The sequence below is a fragment of the Nelusetta ayraudi genome, unplaced genomic scaffold, assembly GCF_046127955.1.
Source record: "Nelusetta ayraudi isolate G7.1 ecotype Tasmania unplaced genomic scaffold, CSIRO-AGI_Nayr_v1 ptg000013l, whole genome shotgun sequence".
Lineage (NCBI taxonomy): Eukaryota > Metazoa > Chordata > Actinopteri > Tetraodontiformes > Monacanthidae > Nelusetta > Nelusetta ayraudi.
This window is the reverse complement of record NW_027466063.1, coordinates 2,700,632-2,714,955: the sequence shown is the minus strand read 5'-3', so window position 1 is coordinate 2,714,955 and position 14,324 is coordinate 2,700,632. Positions and strand designations below refer to the sequence as shown.

The 14,324-nt window shown below is 48.8% G+C and overlaps 1 protein-coding gene across 1 annotated transcript in view; it reads right to left on the bottom strand.

Annotated features, from left to right (window-relative positions):
- obscna (obscurin, cytoskeletal calmodulin and titin-interacting RhoGEF a) overlaps positions 1-14,324 on the bottom strand; it is a 32,517-nt gene extending 18,193 nt beyond the window's left edge. Inside the window, exons 1-35 of the mRNA XM_076022581.1 lie at positions 14,285-14,324; positions 13,930-14,196; positions 13,606-13,767; positions 13,337-13,441; positions 12,982-13,248; positions 12,601-12,870; positions 12,245-12,511; positions 11,889-12,152; positions 11,533-11,799; positions 11,162-11,431; positions 10,816-11,082; positions 10,453-10,719; positions 9,803-10,075; positions 9,454-9,717; positions 9,106-9,372; positions 8,711-8,980; positions 8,195-8,464; positions 7,824-8,090; positions 7,467-7,742; positions 6,641-6,907; positions 6,276-6,542; positions 5,906-6,172; positions 5,567-5,833; positions 5,133-5,399; positions 4,784-5,050; positions 4,253-4,519; positions 3,592-3,861; positions 3,118-3,414; positions 2,782-3,039; positions 2,427-2,693; positions 1,877-2,143; positions 1,464-1,730; positions 1,029-1,295; positions 571-837; positions 85-351 (exon numbers count right to left, since the gene is read on the bottom strand). Coding sequence (XP_075878696.1) covers positions 85-351; positions 571-837; positions 1,029-1,295; positions 1,464-1,730; positions 1,877-2,143; positions 2,427-2,693; positions 2,782-3,039; positions 3,118-3,414; positions 3,592-3,861; positions 4,253-4,519; positions 4,784-5,050; positions 5,133-5,399; positions 5,567-5,833; positions 5,906-6,172; positions 6,276-6,542; positions 6,641-6,907; positions 7,467-7,742; positions 7,824-8,090; positions 8,195-8,464; positions 8,711-8,980; positions 9,106-9,372; positions 9,454-9,717; positions 9,803-10,075; positions 10,453-10,719; positions 10,816-11,082; positions 11,162-11,431; positions 11,533-11,799; positions 11,889-12,152; positions 12,245-12,511; positions 12,601-12,870; positions 12,982-13,248; positions 13,337-13,441; positions 13,606-13,767; positions 13,930-14,196; positions 14,285-14,324 — 8,896 coding nt within the window. The remainder of the gene's footprint in view (positions 1-84; positions 352-570; positions 838-1,028; positions 1,296-1,463; positions 1,731-1,876; positions 2,144-2,426; positions 2,694-2,781; positions 3,040-3,117; positions 3,415-3,591; positions 3,862-4,252; positions 4,520-4,783; positions 5,051-5,132; positions 5,400-5,566; positions 5,834-5,905; positions 6,173-6,275; positions 6,543-6,640; positions 6,908-7,466; positions 7,743-7,823; positions 8,091-8,194; positions 8,465-8,710; positions 8,981-9,105; positions 9,373-9,453; positions 9,718-9,802; positions 10,076-10,452; positions 10,720-10,815; positions 11,083-11,161; positions 11,432-11,532; positions 11,800-11,888; positions 12,153-12,244; positions 12,512-12,600; positions 12,871-12,981; positions 13,249-13,336; positions 13,442-13,605; positions 13,768-13,929; positions 14,197-14,284) is intronic.

Here is a 14,324-nt window from a genome sequence, read left to right as displayed (position 1 = left end):
TATTTTATACACACAAATCTTTAGGAATAATACTTTTAGACTTTGCATTCCATGCTGAGGGAACAACTCCAACACTGTACGCACCGTTCACCGTCACAGCCGCGGTCGTTGCTGCACTTCCAGCGTGACACGAGTAGCTGCCGGCGTCCTCGGGTTTGAGCTCCTTGATGTGGAGCTGGTGGAGGCAGCCATCCTGCTTCACCTCGTACCTCCTGTTGGCTCTGAGCAGCAGCCTGTTTTTCTTCCACTGCACCGACACTCCAGGTTTAGATAGTTCACAGGACAGAGAAGCTGAAGCTCCCTCTTCAGCCTTCACGCTTTGCAATTCCTCCTTGAAGAATGGAGGTAGCTCTGTGTGGGGAAAAAATTAAATAAAATCAAGTAGCAAAATAACTAAGCACTCCTAAGTAAAGTACTATGTACATTTTATTTCATAGTGGAGTTGGTGTCAGGAGGTTTAAATGTCAGGATGTTTAAATTCAAAACTGCCATAGAATTAAAATTTTAAACCACATAATTGGATAAAACAATCTTTTCAAATTTGGAGTTGGTTGCAAACTCTTAATGCACCTTTTACTGTCAGCTTTGCAGTTGTCTCCACACTTCCTACGTGGCATGAGTAGCTGCCGCTGTCCTCGAGTTCGAGCTCCTTGATGTGGAGCTTCAGCAGGCAGCCATCCTGCTTCATATCGTACTTCCTGCTGGCTCTCAGCGGCAGTCTGTTCTTCTTCCACTGCGCAGACAGCGCAGACTTGGATAGCTCACAGCAAAGGGTGGCTGAACCTCCCTCCTCAGCATCCAGGCTTCGTAGTTCAGTGCTGAAGAACGGTGCAAGCTCTGCAAAAAGTAGTGTTGTATTGAAGGGAAAAAAGGTCATCGTTGCAGGCAGGAGAATTCCTGATAGTATTTTAGCACATGAAGCAAAACAAATTCCCTTTTAAAATCAATGTGAATCAGGTATTGCAGTAAAATAGGCAAAGGAGAGTCAAAATAAATTCAAATTATATTGACTCCAGCATCAAGTTCACCTTTGATGGTCAAGTCTGCTGTTGTCTCTGCAATTCCTGCGTGACACGAGTAGCTGCCACCATCTTCAGGTTTGAGCTCCTTGATGTGGAGCTTCAGCAGGCAGCCGTCCTGCTCCATCTCGTACTTCCTGCTGGTTCTCAGCGGCAGCCTGTTCTTCTTCCACTGCACCGACACACCTGGCTTAGACAGCTCGCAGCACAGAGAGGTGGTTTCTCCCTCCACTGCCTCCAAATCCACCAAGTCTCTCTTGAAGAACGGAGGAAGCTCTGCCAGTTGATCAAGAAAATGATATGGCCTTAAGAACACAGTAACTCAAACTGTATCAGTACAGAAGTACACAAAAACAGAACAGCAGTTATAAAATACTATCCCACAAAAATAAAAATCCAATCTTACAATTTTCAGCTAGTTTAAAAATCCAGCTATCTGCGCACCTTTCACCATCAGAGTAGCGGTTGTCTCTGCACGTCCTGCTTGACAGGAGTAGCTGCCGCCGTCCTCGGGTTCAAGTTCCTTGATGTGTAGCTTGAGCAGGCAGCCGTCCTGCTCGATCTCGTACTTCCTGCTGGCTCTCAGCGGCAGCCTGTTCTTCCTCCACTGCACTGAGACTCCTGGCTTAGACAGCTCGCAGGACAGCGAGGCCGAACTTCCCTCCTCAGCCTTGACATTCTGCAGTTCTTCTCTGAAGTACGGCGGCAGCTCTGTGGAAACCCGATGTTGCAAAGAAAGATTGCTGGGTGTATTAGTTTCAGCAGCTTTTCATTAAAACTATGTGGCACTTGTGTTGTGTTTTGGACAATCGATGGTGCTCAGTAACTCCCAGCCCCACGTTGCCAAAGACACCCACCTTTGACGGTTATCCTTGCATTTGTCTCTGCACTTCCTGCATGACAGGAGTAACTGCCACTGTCCTCAGGTTTGATCTCCTTGATGTTTAACCAGAGGAGGCAGCCGTCCTGCTTCATCTCATATTTCCTGTTGGCTCTCAGCGGCAGCTTGTTTCTCTTCCACTGGACCGACACCCCTGGCTTGGACAGTTCGCAGGACAAAGAGGCTGAGGCTCCCTCCTGAACCTCAGCACTTCTTAGTTCCTTCTTGAAAAATGGAGGTAGCTCTGTTCAAAAGGATCGAAAATAGCAACATTATAGCACAAAGCAAATGTGACATGAGGGAAGGGAAGGTTTCCTTATTTTGGCTGTTGTTGCTGCAAAATCCACACAGTCAGGATCCAAGAACTTTGTGCTACAAGGCACCAGTATTGGTGGAACAGCGTGAATGCCTTGCACAGATTCCTCTTATTAGTGGCAGGAAAATCTTTTCTGAGTCACAGCAAAGTTTCACAGGAAAAAAAAGACATTATATCTTTTGCAAAAATTCAATTTGCGATGCAAACACACCTTTCACCGTCACAGCCGCAGTCGTCTCTGCACCTCCTGCTTGACACGAGTAGCTGCCGGCGTCCTCTGGTTTGAGCTCCTTGATGTGCAGATGGAGGAAACAGCCATCCTGCCGCACCTCAAACTTCCTGCTGGCTCTCAACGGCGTCCTATCCTTCTTCCACTGCACCGGCACTCCAAGTTTAGACAGCTCGCAGTACAGTGTGGCTGAGCCTCCCTCCTCAGCCTCTACGCTCTGCAGCTCCTCTTGGAAGAAGGGTGGCAGTTCTGGGATGAAGAAGAAGAAGTGCTCGTTAAATTTTGGGGGTTTCTGCGAACCGCTTTCACACTGTCTGTAGATAATTGAGGTTCAAACCTTTGACTGTGAGCTTCGCACTGCTCTGTGCATCTCCTGTGTCAATGGTGTAAACACCAGTATCCAGGGGATCCACATCATAGATTAGCAGCAGGTTGACTTTCCCCTCCTTCCGCAGCTCATACTTATCGCTGTTTCTCAGGGGGATGTGGTTGCGCCGCCAAGTGACCGCAGAAGTCACGTCGGAGGTGGTGCAAGTCAAAGTGGCCGTCTCCCCCTCCATGATGGAAAGGTCTTTTGGCTTCTCCTCAAATAAAACTAAAGATGTGACACTGAGCGTCACTTTACTGATGAGTTTATGCACCAAGGCTGATTCAAGCTCCACTTTCCCTTTACCTTTGCATCTCGGAACAACCAGGAGACGAGCCGAAGTCCTCTCCTCGCCAACCACAAACGCCACGGTGCCCGTCTCCTCCGGCGTGGTCATGGTGAGGACCAGTCGGTGCAGGCGGCCCCGGCACACCATCTGGTTCATCTCGTTCTTCTGCAGGGGGCTGGGGCCAAGCCACCACACACCTTCGCTGACATCCTCGTGGCTGAGCTCGCAGGTAAACTCAGCGTCCTCGCCAGCCGTCACCGTGACATCCCTGAGCACCTCGACGATCCGCACACGTTCTGTAGGGGAGGAGGAAGCTGTATACGGCTGGCGGTTTAGAGATGGAGATGGAATGGGATGTATTTCACCACAACATGGACGACAAGCACCCGTTTCTGTGTTAGGAATGGCGCTACAGTTCTTGAAAAGTTAATGGGCTGATAGAAAATACGAGGGAAAAAAACTTAAATGAAAGATCCACGATGTGAACCCACCCCTGACGATCAGCTTGGCCACCGTCTTCTTGCCCCTGCTGATGCAGCAGTACTCTCCGGCGTCCTCCGCACAAAGCTTCTCGATCTCGAGGGAGTGCACGGCACCGTTCTTCTTCAGAATGTAGCGTCCTCCCTCCTCCAGCACCGCGTTGTCCTTCTTCCAAGTGACAGGGACATTGGCGCTGGACACTTCGCAGGAGAGCAGCACCGGCTTTCCCTCCATCACTGCCTGGCTTTCCAGCTCCTTCTCAAAGAAGACGGACGCTGCCGCTGAAAGGGGGCGATGCCAAAATCAAATTGTGAAAACTGTCTTCATCATCAAGTTTAGTTTTGTTTAGTTTATTCGATCGTACGTGCACTTGTACAGATGTACATAGAACCACACAACGTTGGACCAAAAAAAGAGTAGGCTGAAGCTGTGAAGCTTATATCTGCCTACCTTTCAGATGCTGCCAAAATAACATTGTGAACACATAGTGTGATTTTATAAATTAACAATTACTTTAAAAAACAAAACAAAAAAACATTAAAATAAGTTGTTGTAACCACATGTTATCAAGCCCCGATAATAACAGAAAGACAACTTCTACTAATACCAAGATATGGCAACCCAAAGAAAGACAATATATGAACTAAATAATAACTGGAGCGCCTCAAATACCTCTCACGTTCACTTCAGCCGTGGTTTTCTGCTCCCCCAAGACGCAGCTGTACTCGCCGACGTCCTCGGGCTGCACGTTTCTGATGTGCATCTCAGCCACTTTATCTCTCAGCGTCATCTGGTATCGTCCGCCATGGCAAAGCAGGTCCTCGCCCTTGTACCACTGTACTGGCACCCCGGCCCTGGACACTTCACAGCGGAGGGACACGTTGCCTCCCTCACGAGCCTCCTGGTTCTTCAAGGCCAGTTTGAAGGAGAGTGGTATGGCTGTGGTGGGGGCATGATAGGAGGTTGATTAAGTAAAATCAACATTGAGAAAAATGAAAACTGCATTTTTGACTTTTTTGGAGTATTCCCAGAGATCTTTTGGTATTAAAGGGAATACATAATATGCAGTATATATGTGTGTGTGCTGTAGTTCACCTAGGTGTCTTTCCCTACAAATTGTACGTAATTGTAAGCAAGTGCACTTATTATTACCAGTAGGTGTCACTGTACCACACACAAGGGTCCTTTAAAGGCACTACTCACCTGTTACGTTGACGTTGGCGCTGGTCTTCACGTCCCGGTAGCTGCAGCTGTAAAGGCCGCTGTCGGCCAGCTGGGTGTTTTTGATGGTCAGCTCCATGACGCCGGTCCGACTCTTGATCTGGTACTTGAAGTTGTTCTTGAGCAGCTCTTGTCCTCTTCTCCACTCCACCTCCAGGCCAGGCTTGGACAGTTCACAACTCAGCGTCACGCTGCTTTCTTCTTCCACCTGCTGGTTCCTCAACTTTGTCTTGAACGTGATGGGAGGAGCTGCATGGATGATGGTTGACCCTTGGTTATATTTGAAAAGGCCAATGTGATGTTTGTGCGTGTGTGAGATCTTCGCCCCCACCTTTAACTGTGAGCTCAGCGGTTGATTGGCAGTCGTTGGTCTTGCAGGTGTATTTTCCGGCGTCGCTCTCCTCTACGTTGTTGACTATCAGTTTGGTGAAGCGTCCCTCCTGCTTCATCTCATACTTGTATCCAGGTTTGAGGACAACTCTGCCTTTTCTCCAGTCCACCGGAGCTCCAGGTTTGGAAAGCTCACAGCGGAAAACCCCGCTGTCGCCTTCCTTTACCTCCACGTTCTCCAGCCCTTGGTTGAAGGTGACAGGCATGACTGAGGGGATGAAAAGAAGAGCAAAGTCTAAATTATTTAAAAAAAGATAATTACATGAGGTCCAACTTTATCTTTACCCAAAAAGTTTCAAACATTGAAGCCCATTTTCGAGTAATACAAGATTGTAGTTTGAGGGGATTTCTGATGTTTCAACGCCGGCGTCTTACCTCTAACTTTGATGTCAGCTGACGTGGCAGTGGCACCAACACAGCAGCTGTACTCGCCGGCGTCCGTCAGGGTTAAGTGGTGAACCGTCATCTCGGCCACTCTGCCCTCCTGCCTCATCTCGTATTTGTCTCCCTCCTTCAGAAGTTGTGCATCTCTCCTCCACTCCACGGCCACCCCTGCCTTGGATAGCTCACAGCGCAGGGTCACGCTCCCCTCCTCCACCACCTCCTGGCTCTTTAGCTTCTGTTTGAAGGTCACCGGGATCGCTGTGGAAGGACACTGTGTAAGTTGTGCGATTGAGAACCCGTAATGTTTCAGTCACCGTCAGCGCTGTTCACCGTTAATGATGACGGTGGCCGTCGTCTTTATGTCATCGCAAGCGCAGCTGTACGTGCCGCTGTCCTCAGGCAGCGTTTTCCTAATGAGCAGCTCCAGCTTGGAGCTGCTCTGCCTCAGCTGGTACTTCTCTCCGTGGCTCAGCACAATGTTGCCCTTCTTCCACTGCACATTACAAGCTGCTTTGGAGACCTCACAGCAGAGCGTCACGCCATTACCTTCCTGCACTTGGATGTTCTTCAGCTCTTGAAGGAATTTAATGGGTTGTTCTAGAAAAAAAGAATAAACACCAGACTTAACGGGGCGCAAGTATTTTAGGGGAACTAGTTAACACAAGTCCACACTGTAAACTGCAGTGTTTACTTGACCCACCAGTCACGATAACTGTAGCTTTAGTCATCTGCTCCCCACACGTGCAGGTATAATCTCCGGAGTCGTCGAGACTAAGGTCCGTGACCTTCATCTCTAGCTGCAGGTCCTTCTTCCTCATTTGGTATTTTTCCCCGTTTTTAAGGAGCTGCCCTGCTCGTCTCCACTCCACCAAGGGAGCGGGTTTACTGAGTTCACAGCGCAGAATCACACTGTTGCCCTCTGTGGTTTCTTGGTTCATGAGTGGAACCTTAAAACTTGGTGGTAAACCTGTCAAACCAAAACCATGTTGCACACAGTCACCGTGGTGTGTCCACAGCTATGAACTACCTTTAGAAGAAACCTATGACCAAACTGAACATTCTCACCTTTGACCGTGAGCTCAGCAGATGACTGGCAGTCGTTGGTCTTACAGATGTATTTCCCGGCATCACTCTCTTCTACGTTGTTGATGATCAGCTTGATGAAATGTCCCTCCTGCTTCATCTGGTACTTCTCTCCACACCTTAGCACTGCTCTTCCTTTCCTCCAGTCCACAGGAGCCCCTGGTTTGGACAGTTCCCCACAGAACACTCCGCACTCTCCCTCCTTTGCCACCAGGCTTTGGATCTCTCGTTTAAATGTGACAGGGAGGGCTGTTTGTGGTATGTTATGTAATTAGTTAGTTACTGAGCTGCCATCTGCTGTGCATACTCTTAACCAATATCAACTGTGAAGTCTCACTCATCCTTCCTGTCAATATCAAACTGTAAACTTTTTAAATTTAATTCAAAGTGTCCTTTTGGAATGCATACTGATCAGCTTTCCTTTAGCTGAGACAAAACCAGGAAACAACCACTAGTAGTTTTCCTTAAAACAGGAAATGACTTGTAGTCTTGCTAGTGCCAATGTGTAGTTTCCCAATTTGGGATCAATACAGTTCAATCTAATCTAATCTAATGACTGTAGCTTAAATAACAGTGGTTTCTTTTCAGAATTTGGTGATTTTCACATTAAAAGAAGAGCGCAGATCAGCAGCAAGACTAATGTCAGCGCACAAAATTGATTTGCCTGTTTCCTTATTAGTTTTGCCAAGACCATGGCACAGTGGCAGTGACGCTCGCACCAATTCAAGATCACCCCAAAAGATTCAAAACTGAGATACATTTTTAATTGGGACTGCATCCTCAATCGTCCAGTCGAGCATTAACTCACCTTTCACTCTGACTTCGCCTGTGGTCTTCTCATCTCCTGTGATGCAGCTGTACTTTCCTGCATCCTCTGGTTGCAGGTTCATGATGGTCAGCTGAGCCGTTCTTCCTTCTTGCCTCGTCTCATACTTCCCTCTAAATATTTCCTCAGACAGCAGCTGTGCCTCTCTCTTCCACTGTACGGTGCCTCCTTTCTTGGACAGCTCACAGCACAAAGTCACATTGTTGCCCTCTTCAGCCTCTTGGCTCTTCAGGCTCACCTTAAAGGTGGCGGGAACAGCTTTTGAACCAAACAGAAATAGTGTTTATATGTGTTAAGCGGCAAGGAGGCGCAAGGGTTATATTTGCACTGTGAGCATACCAATAACTTTCAAAGTGCCCTTTGTCCTCTGCTCTCGACACACACAGGTGTAGACACCGCTGTCCTCTGGATCGGCATCTCTGACGATCAGCTCCAAGGCTGCATCCCTCTGCTTGATCTGGTACTTGTCTCCATTCTCCAAGAGCTCTCCTCCAAGTCTCCACTCCACTGGAATGCCAGGCTTTGATATTTCACAGTAGAGCGCTATGTTGTGTCCTTCCTCCACTTGCAGGTTCTTTAGCTTTTGTCTAAAGGTGACGGGAAGTGCTAAATAGCAATGACGCAAGGGGGAAAATGAGAAAGCTGTCAAACATTCAGCGACTTTACTTTGTTAAACACAATCCCTTCTGCTGGTGACGGTGAACATCTACCGTTAACCGTTAGCGTTGCAGTGGTTTCGATGTTCCCACATGTACACGTGTAGATGTTGCTGTCATCGGGCATCACGTCCATGATCCTCAGCTCAAGCAGGGTGTCTCTCTGCCGCGTCTGGTACTTGTCTCCATTCCTGATCACTTGATTCCCTGCTTTCCACCACTCAATACTGTGGCCAGCCTTGGACAGCTCACAGCGGAAAACCGCAGTGTTTCCCTCCTCGATCAGCACATTCTTCAACTTCTGCTTGAAGGCCACTGGTAGAGCTGTGGGGCCATTACATTAAGACATTCATTCATTCATTCATTCATTCATTCATTCATTCATCTTCTATACCCGCTTATTCCTATTCAGGGTCATGGGGTCTGCTGGAGCCTATCCCAGCTGTCTTAGGGCGAAGGCAGGGTGACACCCTAGACAAGTCAGTTCATTGCAGGGCTACATTAAGACAGCAACTGAAAATCATTGGTCAAGCTGGACTGAGACTCGGTTAGAGGTAATTCATATCCTACCGGTGACTTTGACAGTGGCTGACGTCATCTTATCTGCACACACGCAGCTGTAGAGCCCACTGTCTTCTGGCATGGGCTTCCATATGAGCAACTCCAAAGTGGTCTCCCTTCTCTTTATTTGGTACTTCACCCCGTTCTTCAACACTTCATGGCCCTTCCTCCACTCAACTGATATTCCAGGTTTGGAGAGCTCACAGCGCAGCAACACGTTGGTTCCCTCCTCTGTTTCGATGTTATTCTTCAATGGCTGTATGAACGAAGTTGGGATGGCTGGAAAACAAGAGATGACAGGCCGGTATGTCAGGAATGATGTGATAGTTTGGGTGAAGAGACATCATACAGCACAGGGGCTTTAGAGCAATTGCACACAGTAGCATAGACATAGATATACATACCGCGCACGTTAAGGCTGGCTGTGGTGCGGTGATCTCTACACTGACAAGTGTAGTCTCCTGAGTCCTCAGGGCTCAGAGCTCTGATGGTCAGGGAGTTGAATGTCCTCCTCTGTTTTATGATATATTTGTCCCCAGTTCTGATGCTCTCTAACCCTTTGCTCCAGTGAAACACAACCCCGGGCAGAGAATATTCACAGGTGAGGGTCACAGTCTCTCCCTCTTTAGCCTCCACTGTCCCAAGAGGCTTGGTGAATTCAGCTGGAATGGCTAAAAGACGGCGATGAGGAGTTGAAGCAAGCAAGTTTTAAGAAACCAGGAGCTGTATTGTACTGTGATGTTCTTCTATACCTTTGACAGTGATGGCAGCCCTCGTTGTAACAGAGCCGGCGCTGCACTCGTACACTCCGGCGTCATTTTTGCACACCTCCTTTATAGTGAGCCGCGCCTCACACCCGGAACGACTGGCAAAATACCTGGAGGAGTTCCACATCAGGCAGCCATCTTTGTACCACAGGATGTGACATGGCTTGGAAGTGACGCAACACAGGATCAGGCTGCCTCCTTCAATGGCCTCACAGTCCTCCAAGGCTTTAATGATGGTTGGACGCCTCTCTGATACCATGTAGGGAGTTCATGACCACATGAAATATGACTGGAAGTAGATGATAGGTCGCGGCGGTGGCAGGCGCAGACTCACCTCTGACTAGCAGCGAGGCGTAGGATCTTTTGTCACCTGCTGCAAACGAGATGGTCCCTGTGTCTTTGCGAGCAAGCTGCCTGAACGTGAGGGTGTGGTAGCCTCCAGGCACCATCTGGATCTCATTGAGCTCATTTGTGTACAGCAGCGTCTCATCGAGGTACCACTTCACCCCAGCGTAGTCACTGGGACAGATTCTGCACCTGAATGTGACTGTGTCGCCCTCTAGACACTCCACATCCTCTAATTCATCCAGGATCAACACCTTCTCACCTGAAAGTCCATGGGGAAAAATGAAAGAGAGTCAAATATTCAATAAACTTCTCGAAATACTGTGGCTGCAAGAACTTACATCCTTACTATTGGCACTACACTTAATAATAAAAAGTTTCAGCATCACCATTCTGCATCCTTACGTATTCATTTTTTTCTTAACACATACTATGTATCTGTTTTGCAACAGCTACTGTACCACAAACACAAAAATGAATGAATTTCTTTGTTGTCACTTAAAATTTAAAGCTGCCATATTCATTTTCATTGTAGCAGCATTGCCTGATTAACAGCTCATTTAGCCCTCTGTTTATTGCTCCCTTCAAAAATGCTTCAGAACCGCGGCTAATACAACATACAACAGCCTCTGAGCTCACCGTGCACGGTCAGTTGTGCACGGCTCTGCATGGTGCCGACATCACATATGTAAATATCCGTGTCTGATATCTCCAGACAGTTGATGCTCAGCGACAGCACCACTCCCTTCTGCCTGATGACGTACTTCCTGCCAGACCTCAGCTCCAACATGCCCTTTAGCCAGGTCACCCGCTTGGCCGGCTGCCTGGTCTCACACTCCAGCGTAACTTTACCCTTCTCCTCTGCCCGTGTTTCCCTCAGATCTCTGGCAAATGTATGCTGGAGATCTGGAAATAGAAGAGCCCCTGTTAGCATGTAGCACTAGGATAAAACCTAAACCGATGCCTGCAAAGCATTTATAAATTTCTCATCCAAGTCCTCACCTCTGACCTCCAGCTTGGCGCGGGAGGCCACACCCTCCGCCTCACAGCAGTATTCCCCTGAGTCTCTGATGGCTGTGTTTTTGATGACTAACTTTGCCAGGTTCCTCTCGACGCTCATGAAATACTTGGCGCTCGGCCTGATCACATGGCCGTTTTTCAGCCATCGAATGGTCACGTCAGTTTTGGTGATCTCGCAGCTGAGCTCCGCGTCCTCTCCAGGCACTGTCTTCACATTCAGCAAGTCCCGGAAGATGTGCACTGGTTTCTCTAAAGCATGGAAAATGTCTTGTAACCCATGTCACAATTTTACCTGTTCAAGTGAATATAAAAAAAAGTCACTTCCCACCTTTGATGAACAGCATGGTCCTGCAGCTCAGGTCTTTAATGGTGAAGACAATGTCCCCGGCATCAGTCAGAGCTGCCTCTTTAACACTCATCCTATACTTGCGGCCGTTGTTGACGAGCTGGATGTGGTCGTTGGTGACCACCAGCTGGCCATTGATGGTCCAGGAAGGCTGGTCATCGACGTCATGAGAAAGCTGACAATCAAAAGTGCAGCTCTCACCCTCAAGGACAGAGATGGTCTTCAGGCGCTGAACAATAGTGAGGTGCAAGTCTGAGGATACGATATGGAGGAAAAATTAGGGATGGCTAATCTAAGACTTCCTGAAATTTGATTTTAAGAAGCACAGTTTTCTTCTTTATCACTCCACTCACCGTGCACTGTGACTTCAGCCTGAGTTTGAATGGTTCCCAGGTCACAGGAGTACTGTCCAGCATCCTCCTTGTTCAGTGAGTGGACGATCAGTGCCATGGACTTCCCAAATTGGAGAAACTCAAGTTTGTCGTCGGCATTGAGAACTGTGCCGTCTTTTCTCCAGACTGGTGTCACAGTCTCTTTAGAGCTTTCACACTGGAGGCAAACCTGCCCCTGTTCTTCTCCGACCACGTCTTCCAGACACTTCAGGAACACCGCTGGCCGCTCTGGAGCAAACATCGCATGTCTCAGAAATTCAACTTCATTGATGAACTTTTTGACTTATTCCCAACCACTCCCCAACTCCTCAACTAACCTTTAACCTTTAAGGTGGTTGTCTCAGACAGAAGGCCCGCCTTGAAGGTGACCCTGCTCTGCTGCGGCCGCAGCTTCTTGATGGTGAGGCTGTGCATGGTGCCCATGTGCTGCAGCCTGCTGATGGCATTGGAGTAGAGGCGAATGTTGTTGAGGAGCCACTCCACGTTGGCCACCACGTAGTTCAGCTCGCAGGAGAATGTGGCCACGCCGTCCTCCTCTATTTCCACCGGCTCGAGGTGCTTAACCAATTTCAACATACGGACTACCGTGGGGAAAAAATGGAGGGTAATTTAGAACACTTTAAAACACTGTCAGTTAGCTGAAGTAAAGTTTTCTGAGAATCATGTGACCTACCTTCTACCTTAACGTGCGCTGTGCTCTGCGCCCCTCCGGCCATGCAGCTGTACTGCCCTGCGTCCATCCCCGTCAGGCCGTGAATTGTCAACTCGGCACGTTTGCCTTCCCTCTTCATGCTGTACTTGTTTGACGTTTTCAGTGCCGTTCTGCCTTTGAACCAACGTACCAGCCTCGGTGATGGAGAAAACCCACAGTTCAGGGTCACGGAGCTGTTTTCTTTCACCTCAACGTCCTCCAAGTGTTGGGCAACCTCCAGCGCCCTCTCTAGGATCATCCGCAAACATTTCATTGACATATGAAGTGAAAAAAAACAAAAAAAAAAAACACCCAGGACCTAGTTTCTGTCAACTCACCCTTGACAACCAGCTGAGTGGTGGAGCGACTCTTGCCGGCCACAAACACCACGGGGCCTGACATGGAGCTCTCCGTGGACACCAGTTGGAGGCTATGCAGCGTCCCCCTGCGGTCGATGTCCACCGTGGCGCTGGGCTCCAGCACCTCGCCATTCAGGGTCCATCGGGGCGGTCTCCCTGATTTCAGGCTGGTCTCCACCTGGAACCTGGCTGGCTCTGGCTCCATCACCTCCACGGAGCTCATCTCCCGCACTATGCTGATGGCCTGCTCTACATGCACAGCAAGAGACATGTGACCTAATGAGAACGAATCTTAGGGGTTTTGGTCAGCTGTGCATGCAATACATTCATAACGGGACGCTTTAGCTGCAGTCTTCTCACCCTCTACCAGGAGCTGGCAGGAGGTTTTGTCGTCTCCTGCGTCGCACGTGTAGGTGTCCTCATCCGAGGAGCAGACGTCGTCTATCGTCAGCTGCCTGTAGATGTCCTGGCTGATTATTTGGTACTTCTTGCTGGGCAGCAGCTCCTTCCTGTTTTTGTACCACTTGACCTGAGCATTGGGGCGCGACACCTGGCACTCCAGCAGACCGCGGTGGCGGTACATTGCTATCTTGACCCGTAGAGGCCGCACTATTTGTATTGGGAGCTCTGTTGGGTGCAAGAGGCAGAAACGGGCTGTTGACAGGGTGCAAACAAACAGTCTGAGGCTGTGAGGTTAAAGTGTCCGCTGGCTTGCCTTTGACTGTGAGAGTGGCAAAGGATGAGATTCGCTCTGCGGTGAATCTGATCTTCCCAGCGTGTTCTGGCCTGACCGACTTGAAGAATAGACTGTGGGATCTACCTGTAACAAGATCAACCAATAAAGTGCTTTATCAGAAGGTGCTACATTCTTGCTTTGTATGTTTACATCTAGTGAAGCAACAGCACCATTCAAACACAGCTTCTTATATATAGGACGCTGAAATTTCTTACACTGCTTTTAATCTCTCTTTTCCAATCTCCTACCATTGTGTCTAATCTTGATGTTGTCCCCAGGGCGGATTCTGCAGTCATCCCTGTACCACCGACCATCAACATCCTCCTGGTTGACCTCACACAGGAAGTTCACCACCTGACGCTCCATCGTGTCAACGTCCTCCAGCACCTTGACGATGCGGATGTCCCTAGCTGGATGGCATGGATGGATAGTCGGTGTAAGTGAAAAACCTCATGAATTTTTGACTGCATGAGTTGCATGGGTTTTTTTTTTTTATTAAACAAAAAAAAAAACATCCGTGTTGAATACGATCAGACCTTACATCGAACAGACACAGTGATGAAAATTCTCACCTCTGACACTGAGTCTGCCTGAAGTCTGGATGCCATCGGCCTGAAAAGCAAACTGGCCCGCGTCCACCAAAGCCACCCTCTTCAGTATGAGGGAATGTTTCTTCCCGTGTGTGGAGATTTGACAGCTGGGCTTTGACTTGAGCTGAATGCCATCTCGGGTCCAGGCGCCTTCGACGTAGGCCAGATTCAGAGTCACCTCGAAGGAGCAACTCTGGCACTCGGACACCTCCACATCCTCCAAGCCCTTCACTACCTGCAGACGCTTCTCTGTCACGCAAACGCACACAGACTTTAGAAAGTGAGAAGTTCACTGCCATTGAAAAGAGCATGTTTTTTTTGCTAGAAGAGAGCTCACTTGCAGCGGCTACTAATCCTCCAGGTCTGTTGTCTCCCAT